At 29.0% G+C, this 14429-nt stretch overlaps 3 protein-coding genes across 3 annotated transcripts; all 3 read right to left on the reverse strand.

The window, feature by feature from the left end:
• Nucleotides 1–4413: 4413 nt before the first annotated feature.
• Nucleotides 4414–4845, reverse strand: LOC129233541 (deoxyuridine 5'-triphosphate nucleotidohydrolase-like). Its single transcript, XM_054867554.1, has one exon. The coding sequence runs from the start codon at nucleotides 4843–4845 to the stop codon at nucleotides 4414–4416; it is 432 nt and encodes a 143-aa protein (XP_054723529.1).
• A 2833-nt stretch (nucleotides 4846–7678) lies between these two features.
• On the reverse strand, nucleotides 7679–8578 carry LOC129233543 (uncharacterized). Its single transcript, XM_054867555.1, has one exon. The coding sequence runs from the start codon at nucleotides 8576–8578 to the stop codon at nucleotides 7679–7681; it is 900 nt and encodes a 299-aa protein (XP_054723530.1).
• A 2662-nt stretch (nucleotides 8579–11240) lies between these two features.
• Nucleotides 11241–13694, reverse strand: LOC129233544 (putative leucine-rich repeat-containing protein DDB_G0290503; the record flags this gene model as incomplete). The annotated part of the gene is made up of 1 exon (XM_054867556.1): nucleotides 11241–13694. A coding segment is annotated over exon 1 (2454 nt), but the record flags the coding sequence as incomplete, so codon positions are not given.
• Between the last annotated feature and the right edge of the window lie 735 nt (nucleotides 13695–14429).

Here is a 14429-nt window from a genome sequence, read left to right on the forward strand (position 1 = left end):
CAGCTGTCGATGCATAGAGAATTGACGCTTTTTTTTCGCGAACGATCGAATCTAATTTTTTTTCTAAACTCGTAACTTTTTTTGACATGTTGGATGTGCAATATAAAATGGTATTTATGGAAAAATGATTCGATACCATTTTTAAAATTTCCGGATTGATATCGTCCAAACGATTTAATAATTCTTGCAATTCGAAATGACCGGATAAAAGAGGTCGCAAAGATTGAACGAGTTGTCTGGAATCTTTATCGAGCTGATTACACAACGCATAAAAAACCGGTAAAAAATAATATCCTTGGTCGTACAAGAGCAATGTTTTTAAAGGATGCGGGTTATCTATAAATTGAGGGTTATCGGAACGAATAGTCGTATTGATGGACTTAAACACATCGTCGTCTTGAATTCGAAGAGGTAGTTTAAATAAATGTAACCAAATACTGTAAACCATGTTCTTTGCTTGTAAATTGGAAATATAAACGGCATTTTCCGAAAGGTAATTGTACGTCAAAAGCCAGTTTTTAGATTCTGTAAAATGAGGTTTAGGACCTTTTAAAATATACATGATATCGGTTTCCTGATACGTGAAAACGGCGACGGGATCATATTTTTCGTCTTCGTCCGTATTTTTAGATATTATAGTAGGATACAACATCTTATGAACTGGATCGAACGGTGTAGGAATAGGCATCATCATTTCTAGAACGTACGTACGTACATCCGAAGCGCTCATGCAGATAAGTTTTCTAAAAAACGACGACTGGTTTTCTTTTTTGCGTTTAAATGATTTGAAGATTGTATTATAATGTGCTTCAAATGATGGTTTTTGTAAATCGAGACATGTAGTACCTTTTTCATCGTAGTAATAAACTAAAATTGGAAAATATTTATCCGTATTTGGTTTAGAAGTGTTTGCCAGTGTAAAATTTCTAGGAATATCTAATTTGATGAGAGCTTCTCCCAAATGATTCGAAAAAAACATTGGTTGAAGTTTTGTACAGAAACGGACGTAATCATCATTGGAAATTGTAATTTCCGGTAAATGAACATGAATTCCCGAATACGCATCGCGTTGAGAAACGATAACAGTAAAATTTTTTAAACTCATAAAATGAACTTTTAATAAAGATTCGACAACTTCGGAATAGTATTTTTGTCCAATGTTTAAATACTCATGCGTGCGTTGAGGAATTTTAATATCGATATCAAAAATGAGCGCATGATGAGTAGCCAATGTTAGATCCATAGTGTAACAATAATTATTATTAATATTTTTTCGCGTAAAATATCGAGAAAAAATATGAAATAATTGCTTTTCGATCGAATAAATACCCCCTTTCATGTCATATATAATATAAGACGTTTTAAAAGTTTTTGGATCGATTGATTTCATACAAGTTTTTGGAACGAGATAAGGATGCAATGTAGACATGACTTTGTTTCTTTCTATGCAAAAAGAACTCTTCAAAACAAGAACTATAACATGACACATGAAATTAAATTTCAATATTGAAAAAAAAAAAAAAAAAAAAAAAAAAAAAAAAAAAAAAAAAAAAAAAAAAAAAAAAAAAAAAAAAAAAAAAAAATATATATATATATATATATATATATATATATATATATATAATATATATATATATATATATATATATATATATATATATATATATATATATATTTTTTTTTTTTTTTTTTTTTTTTTTTTTTTTTTTTTTTTTTTTTTTTTTTTTTTTTTTTTTTTTTTTTCAATTTGTCAAATTCGGAAAATTGTCTCTATTCTTTTCGTAAAAGTCTATATCGTTTACAGCAGTTGTTATGATTTTTTGAAATGATGTAATGTATTTACTATCTAATTCGACTCCAGCAATCATCATCTGATTATCAAATTTTCTTTCAATTACAGTACATGGCGGTGGTGCTCCATTTCTTATATTTGAGTGAAAAAAAGGACCACAATCACATTTCTTTGTTTTCGCATTCCATCCGAGAGTTGGTTGATCCGGAATATCTTTTAAACAATAATCAACCGAGCATGTAAATTGAGTTGTTTGAACCATTCTATTATTATTTATATCGCGAGAATTGCATTGACATTGGTATCGGAAAGTTTTTCCATCCGGTAATAGTTCGTAGTAGTCTTCAATCACAGAATCGATTACTGGATTTCCTGTTTTTTTATCAATCAAGATATTTAAATCGTTATCTTTTGCACGAATATTTTTACACGCGACCATATTATCACCAACCCATACTGCTTCGTTTCGAGGAACACATAACCATCCAGTCATGGAGTAAATCGGAACGCTAGATTTTTGATTGCATTCCGAAAAACCGATCGGCATGCAATAAGTACCCGGTTCAATTTTCTTATCGAACATGATAATGTGATCTTCCTTAGTGATGGTCACTTTTTTAAAAAGGTCACTCTGACATATCATTTCACAGTCGCATGATTCTTCAGTTTTACAACGATATCCACGCATCGAACATTGACCCGTTTCGATGGAATCAAACGTAATAAATGGTTTCAAAAAAAATTCACGTTGATGTAAACTCAAGTCGATATTTTGACGATAAAATAAATTAAAAACTGTAATTAAAATAATTAGTAAGAAAATCAAAGCAATGAAATTGATATTCATCGGATTATGCTTACTATTACTTTTATTTTCACCTATATTTATACCATGGACAAATTATTACGTGTGTGTGTGGACGATTGTGAAAAATGAAACCTATCTCATTCGAGTCTTTCCACAGGATGAATTTCTCATCATCGATAAAAAAATTCCATATCTGTACGTAAATCATTCCAGCAGAAATGCTATACGTTTAGATACGATGAGAAAACATCACTTTATTCATTATAAATATCTTTTATCAAGAATAAATCATTTACCTCAAATTATATGTTATCCAAATACGATTAAAACGATTCGTGACGTTTTACAGTTTCTCCAAAGAGGTATTCACTGAGGTACGTGAAATAGGATCACTTAATTTAAACGGATTCGTAACGGTATAAACATTAGCGTTTTCATGAGAATTTTTATAAAATCGATCATACATAAATTTCACGTCTTCGTTCGATGCTAAATTTTGAATCGGATGATAAAAATAAGCTTCTGTAGGATTTGAAGTAAAGTAAACATGCGGTAAATATTCCCAGTCGGAGCGATTCAAAAGATGATATTTAAACAGTCTTTGTTTTATCTGAATAGCTTGACGTACGTTAAAATAATATTGTGCATACTCATCCATATTCTGCTTTACTTGCTTTTTTTTCTTCTATCAAATTGAGATTGTTTAACATTAAAAGGTATAATTCTCGGATTATTTTTATCATTACACGCTTCTAAGAAAAAATGATATAATTTTGGAGGATAACAATACATTTTTGGATATTTTTCTTTGATGAGTCGAGTTAATTTTCGATGATGAGTGATTCCAAAAAAACCGACGCATTTTATTTTAGCAAAATTCAAAAACATTAAAAATAGTTCAAATCCCTCTTTACAAGCTATGCTTTTATAGCCTAAACTAATACGAAAAGGATACAATGGAAAAACAGAAAACCATGGTTCATCTATACGAATATCGATATCGGGAAACATGACGAGTAAAACAGAGGTGCTCTGATTTACTAATGTACGTAACATGGGTGGATCAGGATCAAAATATGAAAAGTTTGGTAATGAACTATAGATATGTATCATATCAATCCATTTTTGAATAAATTCTTGTACATTTTTTTTCTTGTAACACATAAATTGAATCAAGTAATATTCTCGAATAAATCTTTCAGTTTTCCAAAGATCAAACATGATTTAAACTAATGTGAGATATAAAATGTTGCTTCATTTCTTTAAAAAAAAAAAAAAAAAAAAAAAAAAAAAAAAAAAAAAAAAAAAAAAAAAAAAAAAAAAAAAAAAAAAAAAAAAAAAAAAAAACATTTTTATCCGGAATAACTACGGCATTAGCTATAGTGTTTGTGCAAACTAATTCTTCGCAAAACGGTTCGTTTCCGCTCCACGTTCCATCCGATTGACATGTTCTTTCAATATGACCGATCAATTTATAACCTGGACGACAACCATATCTTACTCGGTTCGTTTTAAATCGTTCGCTCAAATAGTTTCTAAAACCATTGATGGGATGTGAAAGTTCTGGACACACCTTTTCACATTCTCCATTTGTCCACATATATTTGTTATTTCGTTTAATACAAGTAACTTTAGAAAATTTCGATAAGTAACCCGGATCGCAGTTGAAGTAAATACTCGAATTTTCTGGAAAAGGAGAAATTTGTTTCGGATTTAAATTAAGAGTACCATGGATGATAACAGGCAATTCGGCACATCCGTTTACAATTGATAGTTGATCCATTCTTGCTTTTTTTCAAGCAAAATTTAAAAGTTAAACGCCATGATTTTCGTCTCCGAATGCACGAGAGCCTCGTTCACTCGATGAAAGTTTTAAAGCTTGCTTCAACTGCACGACATGATATTTTTCAAAAATAATTTGACAGATTGGATCTCCCTCTCGAAAACACAGTTTGTCTCTTCCATCATTTTTCAAAAGAACTTTTACGCTTCCTCGATAATCGGAATCAATCACGCCAGCTTTCACTTCCAAATTAAAAAGCAGAGCTAACCTTGATTTTTCAGCTAATCGACCGTAACACGATTCGGGAATTTGGAAACATATTCCCGTGTCTATCAATTTTCGCTCTCCTGCATCTAACATAAAATCTGTTGGAGTATACAAATCAAATCCAGCCGCCGCATTCGTTTGCTTCCTGGGCGTTTTTGCCTTGACGTGAGTTTTGATAAAAGCAATCTCGTCCATGATTAATTTGAATGTTATGAGAAATGATGGATACTTTATTTTCTTACTATCTTTTAGTCATATGCAAAGCGTTTAATATTTCACAAAAAAAAAAAAAAAAAAAAAAAAAAAAAAAAAAAAAAAAAAAAAAAAAAAAAAAAAAAAAAAAAAAAAAATATATATATATATATATATATATATATATATATATATATATATATATATTTTTTTTTTTTTTTTTTTTTTTTTTTTTTTTTTTTTTTTTTTTTTTTTTTTTTTTTTTTTTTTTTTTTTTCTCGTTATGTGGTATTATTGAAAATGATACCGTAATGTTAATGTAAAAAAAATGTTTACATTACGTACTTTATGTTACAAAAAACATCTTTATTATTTTATTATTCCATTTTTTTTAAACGTTTCTTTCGCTTTTTAATACTTCCGGGTGGAGGCGGAAATTCTTTTCGATTTATATAGAGATATATTTTAGTCTTATCTTTTCTACATTTCTCACATTGTCTCCATAAAGTTTGATCTTCTACATACTTTATACATTTGTCATACACACGTTCATCACCACAAGTTACACATAACAATCCCTTACATGCAAATTCACGATAATAATCGGTAAATCCTTCACACCAAATTGGATATTTTTCATTCGTCATTAATTCTTTTTCCCACATAATTTCCCAATTGTCGAATTTATTTGAAAAAGATTCCGATTCAAATCGAAGTTTCATACGTACAATTCCAAATTTCCGTTCCATATCAATGGGAACCGAAATAACAGTATAAATATTAGGAATTTTGACATATTTTTCGTCTAAAAAAATTCGATAGATGGAATTATAAAACCCATTTTTAATTCCAGTTTCAATTCGTAAAACTGGCCAACCCCATTTTCGACACATTTGTAATATTTGACATGGTGACAAATAATAAAAAATATCAATGAGATCGTATTTCGAAACCGATTTAATTATTTCGGCATATACAAACATTTCATTATACTTTATTTATTAATTATCGAAAAACAATTACCAGCTCCTTCGTTAAATTGTTGTCCGAAAAATATTTTATCGATCGATGTTTTTACTGGATATCTAATTTTATCTTGTAAACAATATCGTACATAATTCTTTTTAGGAGCTTCGAAACTTAATACTTCTAAAGGTGATTTTGTTTCGTTTTTCGCCAATCCATCTCGTGTCAACGCTAAAGGTTCACCAGATCTACATTGATACTTGACGACATTTATAATATCCATGCAATCGGATTCTAGTTGAATTTTTATCAGCCTCACCATATTGTAAAAATAACAAATGATACCGTATTTTTTGAAAATGGTTTTGAAATTACTAAAAGCTACAATATTTCTATCATCCAAGTTTTTCATTAAAAATATAAAATCTTTAACGCAGCGATATGTAATTTTTAAAATTTGGAATTGTTTCTTTTCGGTGACGATAAAACGAAACGCTTCAATGTATCTTAAATTACCGTCTTCATCGTATGCTTTATTAAATGGATATCCAGGTTTTAAAAATCCAACATCACGTGGAAATAATTGCACTATTTCTCGATAAGAATAATTTTTTACAAAAATGGTAAAATATGATTTACTACAAGTCATATCGAAAATTTTTGTTTGAGTGCTGAGCGTTTCCAGTTCGCATTTCAATTTAGGTTCGACATTATAAGATTCTACGTTTTCGAAGGATAAGTGTTTACTATCGAGTGTTTGTTGAGTATCATTCCTTGTCAATCTACACGTCCAACGAATCCCAAAAGGATCTCCGGGTATCGGGAAATTTTTGACAATGTTTCGTATGAAAGTTTCTATAAAGTCCGGAACAACGGCTTGCTTTTCGTTGAAAATTTCTAAATTTACGCCAGCGCTTTTTAGATGGTTGTGTAAAATATCCGTCACCGTCTCGATAGAGTGAGGCTTGATCAATTGTAATATAGTTTTTTTCTTCTCCGGAACAGATAGAGCTTTGCGCATCAACGTTTTTGCTGGATCCATCAACGAGTAACAAGAGATGTTTTTTATCGTCTTTTATTCCTTGTAAAGTTAAAAGACGAGCAAAAGCTTCTTGCGCAGGTATATATTTCCCTTCGTAAATATATTTATCGTCAAGAGTGTGCTCTTGTACTTTGGCCGGTTTAAAAATCAAATTTTTCGGGTTTTCAACGATGAAATAAAATTGTGTGTAAAGATATCCGTCGAGACCTTCAAATTCCAATTTCACCAAAGGATAACGTTTAAAATTCCCGCGTGTAAATCTGAAACCGGTTTCTTGTCTAAATTCTCGATACGCAGTAATGAAGGCAAATTTTACAAAATTGGCTGGATTAATTTTTCTAATCGGGCATTGACCGTGAGGGAAATCAATACAATCTTCAAACAACCCTTTTGCCAAATAATTGTCAAAGTCTCGTTTTTCCTTTTCGCCGAGAGTCGGATATACCGTCTTTCGAAACTTTTGTAAGTCTAATCCATTATACTGATTATTTGCTTTTTTAAACTCGGTCACCATAAAATTCTGAACACTGTACGGGATTTTTCTCTCAATTACAACAACACGACCATTCAATCCTTTGTCAGTTTTTACGACAAGACCATAAGAAACTCGCCACCGGTTCGTTTTTGCCATGAACACACGGATTCTTGATTTTGTACGGTAATAGCAAAAGTGTATAAACGGAATGAAAAGCTTATGGTTTATATTTTCATTCTCAAAAAAAAAAAAAAAAAAAAAAAAAAAAAAAAAAAAAAAAAAAAAAAAATTTTTTTTTTTTTTTTTTTTTTTTTTTTTTTTTTTTTTTTTTTTTTTTTTTTTTTTTTTTTTTTTTATGTTGGTAAAACATACTTGATGAATTTTTCAAGTTGCGATCCTTCTAATTCTTTCAGCATGTGTTTCAATACATGGTACTGTTCTTTTCTGTACAATTCAAATAATATTATATATTGTAAAGGAAGTGGTTCTTCATAGTGTATGGCATTGCGATTAAATTTTCCATCCAGTACATATTCTAATTTTTTACGACGTACATAAGCACCTGTTTTGTTCATTCTTAAAATGTCACAACCATTTTCTTCCAAAACTTTCTCAATTTCATGAGCTTTATCATAGTATACAACCAAATGAAATGGAGTACTTCCTCTGATATTTCGTTCATTGATTGTAATTGGATCGAAAAGTTTCGCAAGTAAAACATATGAAGAAATATTAAATTTTTGTTTAAAACAAGTAACCCACCAATGCCACAAAGTAAATTTTAGACTATCTCTTGCATATTTCGAAATTAATTTCACATAATCAGGATCGAAATAATGCAAATAATTAAGCAATAATTTTAAATTAACACAAATAAAAGGTTTAAATTGCGTGTCCGACAATGATAAATTTTCAAATAGTTCCGGAAACATTTTGTACGAAAACACATAATTCGAATCCCAACCATCATCATTAGAATTCAAATTTCCAAAATAAACTTTATTTTGTAACGGTAAAATTTTTTCATCTTGATCGTGCATTTTCAATATATTCAGGCATTCTACACTCTGACAATAGTCTACAGGTAAATAACCCTCGTGGTTTGATATATTTATCAGTTCCCGTTTTTCATGACAAATGAATTGTACCAACTTTTCATTATCACATTTTACTGCAACGTGTAGTAAAGTATTTCCGAACGAATCTGTTGAAGATAACAATACAGATTTAGTTTCGTCATATCGAGCATACATTTTGTTTTGCGAAACAGAATGTTTGATACATATTAGAGTAAACTGGATTCCTATATTTTCTTTAAAAAATGTTGAAATCTTATTTTTTTTCCTTTTAACAGCAATGGGTGATTGGTTAAAACTGTTTCGAATGTTTTTCCATTCGGGATACCTTTTTAGATAATACAATTTAGTTTTCAAATGTCCCATGTCTCTGTAAAACATCCAATGTAAAAACGTATTACCGTAATTGTCTCTTACGGCGATAAATTTTTCTCTTTGCCAATTTTCTTCAAAAGTATCGTTGCTATAAGCAAGCATTTTATCGACAACCCTTAACATCAGTTCGGAAGAAAATATATTTCGAAGATTGTCTTTTTTAGTGAATAAATAGTCGTATAACTCGACGTCAATGGTTCGAATATCCATTTTCCATTTCATTGCTTTTGATGTCGGTACATTTTTATTGTACGCAAACGGAGCGAATCCGAAATTATCCAACTTTTCAAAATCGAACATTGGTAGGTATTCTTCACTAAAATAGTGATTGATCGGTCGCTGCCGATATCGCGCTATATAGTGAATTATGGTTCTTCCCGTCTGAGGATCAGCTTCGTTAATATCGAGGTCGAACATCCAAGCTAAATAAACACAATCTTTCACAAAATTCGGTACATGCATAAATTCATATTTCATAAAAATATTTTTTGCAAAAACAGCAATATTAAAGTGGTTCCTAAAATATTCTAGTTTCGTTTTTTCATCTTCTAAAAAAAGCATAAAATCGAAAAATTTGAGATATGTTAATATAATACGATCGAGATTATATAAAGTTGAGTTTTCCATATCAAATCTCAAATCTGAAACACTAGCAACTTGGAAATATATGCATCAATCCAATGAAAACAATATGAGTTCTTATTTAATAGATGCAAAATGTCATCATAACATTCATTGAAAGAAAGAAAAAAAAAAAAAAAAAAAAAAAAAAAAAAAAAAAAAAAAAAAAAAAAAAAAAAAAAAAAAAAAAAAAAAAAAAAAATATATATATATATATATATATATATATATATATATATATATATATATATATATATATATATATATATATATATATATATATTTTTTTTTTTTTTTTTTTTTTTTTTTTTTTTTTTTTTTTTTTTTTTTTTTTTTTTTTTTTTTTTTAGCTCATCATTCTTTCTTGTGTATCGTCTTTGTTCTCTGATTTTTCAGTTTCATCCATTTTATTTTCATCATTTTTATTTTTATCCTTTTTATTGCTTTCATTCTCTTCATTAGTCATCGTTCGTTTTCGTTTTGCTTTAAGATTTGGTTTATTTTTCTCTTCTTGCGTTCCTAGCGTTAATATGTTTTGGATTAGAGATTCAAGATACCTTTTCGTTTCTTCCATAATTTGTTCCAAATAACTATTTATGCTTAATGATACATTAAATTCCGTTTCTCCACGAAACGCTTTTACATTACAGTTGAAATAATCATTTACGAGCTGTTGTATTTCATCTTGCTGTTTTGAATTTAAAATTTTCTCAATACGCTCAATATTTTCTACAGTCCATGTTATTGCAAATTTTTGATCTTTTGATTTTATAATATTTAACATCAATTCAAAATAATGTTGATATAACCGACGAAATAAATGTTGCATTCGTTTTAACACTTCTTCACACGTCGCATTTTGTTGTTTTACCTTTTTTAATTCTTTAGTTTGTATGCTTCTTTCTGATGATTTTAATGGTTTTTGTGAAATTTTTTTTAATTTAGCAATTTGGATATCCTTTTTATTAATCCATTCAATAAATTCAGAATCCCAGTTATCTGTATTCTCATTACTTTCCATGTACAATTTTTTACAATTGACATAAAATTCTTTAAAATTTTCCTCACTTTGTTTTAAATTCACACGCATCGTATTTAAAATACTATTTAAATGAACAAAAAATAACATTTTAATATCGTCATTTTTAACGTTGTAATTTGGAAGAAAAAAATTTACCGTGACATCAATCGTTTTATCAATCATTCGTTTCATGTAACCTAATTGCTCGAGGAGAAACATTTTAACATTTTTTTTGTTAATTTCGTCTATAGAATTTATAATTTTATTATATACATCATGCAATATTTCCATTTGAAATAGAGAAGATTCATTTACATCCTCATGAGTTAATTTTTCTTCCGATACCACTTTGTTGGCAACATCCTTTTTAAAATCAAATCCTTTTTTTTCGTAACTATTTAATTTTTTTGTTTTTTCTTCTAATTCACTCGATATAATTTTAATTTCATCGTTTTGTTTATCTCGCACTTGTTCCAATAATTTTACATTTTGTTTTAAATCTTCGTTTTCCGACTTTAAAAACTCTTCTTTTTTCCTAAATTCTTGTTCCAATTCATATTTATATTTTTTTAATGATTTATCAAGTTTTCCGCTATAACTAACGTGAAATTCATCCAACTGAGATTTCAAGTTTTGTATAACTTCATCTTTTTCTTTCAAAGATGCTTCCAATTCGGAAGATGATTTATTTAATGTTAAAAGTTCTTGTTTTAGATTTTGTATTTTTTCATTCTCTTTTTCTAAAATATCTTCACATTCGAGACTCACATTCTTTATAATTTCTTTTTGGTTTTCTTCGTATTCTTTTTTTAATGTTTTTTTTTCATCTTCGTGTTTCTTGGAGAGTAAATTCATTTGCTCTATATTATTAAAAATTTGTTGTTTTAAAGAATTAATTTCTTCATTTTGAATATTAATTTGCCTAAGATAGTTTTTTGTTTGTATTTCACAATTTTCAAAAATACCCTCTTTTTCTCTTAATGTAGTTTCCAACTGTTGGATTTTTAAATTCAATTGATTTACTTCCGATTTATTATCCATTTGCATTTTTAAAATTGTATATTCAATTTTTTCATTTTCAATTTGTTCACTTAATTGTCGTTTAGACGATTCACTGTTTTGAAGTTTATCATTTAACTGTTTTATTTCGACTTCTAATTTAGATATTTGACTGTCTTTACTTAATTTTAAACTGTCAAATTGTTTTTTACACTCATCGACGATTTGTTTATTTTTTATTTCGTATTCTGTTTTTACAGTTTTTAATTCTAATTCCAATTCTCGATTAGTATTTTCTAACGATTGTAATTGAAGTCCAGTCGCATAAAGTTTTTGTTTCAAATCGTTTACTTCCTGCAAATGGTTTTTTTCCTTTTCATTAAGATTGGATTCTAATTTTTTAATATATTGTGTACATTCTGTTACTTTCCCTTCATATTCCTTAATGCTATTGTTAGCATTTAATAATCTACGCTTGAGTTCTTCCAATTCTTCGCTTTTAGTCTTTATTTGAGTGTTCAATTCAGTTTCTTTCGATTGTAGTTCTACGCTTTTAGTCTTAAACTGTTCATTTAGTTTTAATATCTGCTTGCTGTGTTTTTCTGTAAAATTTTGATTTTCTTCTAAACACGCGTTAAAATCCGTTTCTAATCCAGTTATTCGTCCATTTAAGATTTTTACTACATGTTCGAGTTGTTTCTTCTCCAATTCAATCCGTGATAGTTTATCCCTACATTCTCTCCATTCTTTATTACAATAATTTATTTCGTCAGATAATTTGTTATTTTCCTTTTGTAACTCGCTCTGAGTTTCGTCTGCATTGCGCTCTATTTCTGTTATTTTTTTCCTAATCAGTAACTCATTACCGCGATATTTCTCAAGCTCGGCGTTTTTCATTTCGATTTGAGTGTTTAAATCTATTATTTGATCATTACAAGTGTTCAAGTCTTTAGTCTTAATGATTACTTCGTCTTTATATTTAAAAAGCTCATCCCGGGTCTGTTGTAATTGAGTTTTTAATTCCTTTACAATCGATTCGGTATCTTTTTTTTTAAAAAATGAAATTTCCGCTTCCAATTGTTGTATTCTATTTAAACAAGCTTGCTTTTCAGTTTCCGCATGCTGCAAGTCTTCCTTTAACAATGTTAACATTTCAGTACTATTAGACGAAATTTGTGTCATTTCATCAATTTTTTCTTTTAGGGAATCAATTGTTTCTTTATCATGTTCGGGGTATTCGATAAATGGTTTTCCCGATGACGGTAACGGTAGCTGTGTCGAACTCATCATTAAAGTCGGATTTACGTTATTTAATTGTTGCATTTGTTCCTGATAACTATTATTTTCCTTGACGAGTAATTCTATTTGCTGTTGCATATTTACCATTTGTTGTTGAAAATAAGCACTTGTTTGCATTAACTGTTTAATCATCGAAACAATTTCTAGGTTTTGAGGACTCGTTATCATTTTTTGTATAATTTCCTGTAGTTCGAGAATCTGTTTTTCGAATTCGTTATTTTTTTCCATTAAACCACTTACATTCGATATCGCGCCTTGTGACTGTGCCATAATTTGTAATTGATTATCACGAGTAGACAATTGGGTAGATTGATTCCAAAGATCCATTTTGAGTCGATCGATTTCGGTTCGCAAAGTCATTTTTTCAATTTCGCATTCATTTTTTACTTTTTTGATATCTAAATCATAATCGGATTTTATACCACTTTCAAATTTTTCCTTCCATTGTTTTAGCTCCTCATCTTTCGAATTTATCCATTTCCTTCGCTCCTCTTCGTGATCGTGTTTCAATTGTTTTATATCGGTATTGTATTTATCTACCAATTGTTTTATTTCTCGTTCATGTTGACTAGTTAATTGTTTTTGGTTGGTATCGTATTTCTCTTTGACATTATTTAAGAATTCAGAATTAAAATCACTCTCATATTGCAAGATTTTCTTTCGCAAATTCATTATTTCTTTTTCGTATTCCTCTTTTAAGGCTATTTTTTCTTCTTTCCATTTGTCATTACATTTTACATAAATATCCGTCTTTTTTCGATGGCACGGCGACCATTCGCAACACAATGTCAGAAAATCGAAAAAACTGCTACTTTGACTATACAATTCCGAATATTTATCGAGTAATGGTTCGGCCATTTCGAACGCATTCGTTAAATCGTCATGAATTTCTCGTTTCAACGTATTGATCATTTTCAGAGTAGTCACGTTATCATCTTTATGATAACTAATAATAAATTTAACCAGATCTTGAAACATGTTATTCGCTAAACATCTTTGTTTACATCTTTCTGTTTCCGTACCGCCAGTTTAAAGAATCCACTTTATCCGAAATATATATATATAAAAAAAGGTAAAGATGAATGCAGAATTGACTCGATTAGAAAAACGTTTAAAAACGTTCGAAAAGCTTTTTTTATCCGATAAAGAAAATAATTTATTTGGCGAGCCGATCGACACTATATATTCGGTTAGAGAGCTTGTACTATATCGATTGGTCCATAGCCACTCTTCAAAAAATGTTTGATGATTATTACAACATCGGTTCTTCGTGGCAAGATAAAATGTATCAACTCACAAATATTCACGAAAAAATGTCGTGTTTGATAAAAATACTTTTCCTACCTGTCATTAAAAAGTATAATCGTGAATCATTAGAATTTGGAAAATATCGCGAAATAGAAGAATAAATATAAAGAACACACGATGGACTATGAAATCGAAAACATAAATCGATCGCTCGACATTTTTTTAAGAATGTTTCTTTCCGAAGAGAATAACGTTTATGGTGAACCGATAAAGAATAAATTTTCAAAACAACAACTCGATTATTTTTACAATAAAATTGATAAAATATACGATGCTATAGAACATTACTACGAGAATTGTATAACGGATCTTGACAAATGTATCGTATTGGGAAAAATACTTCCAGACTTTTTTAATTTAGAAATGCATCTGTTACAACCATTGGTAGCAGAAGTTGAATATACT

The sequence above is a fragment of the Uloborus diversus genome, unplaced genomic scaffold (genome assembly GCF_026930045.1).
Source record: "Uloborus diversus isolate 005 unplaced genomic scaffold, Udiv.v.3.1 scaffold_510, whole genome shotgun sequence".
Classification (NCBI taxonomy): domain Eukaryota; kingdom Metazoa; phylum Arthropoda; class Arachnida; order Araneae; family Uloboridae; genus Uloborus; species Uloborus diversus.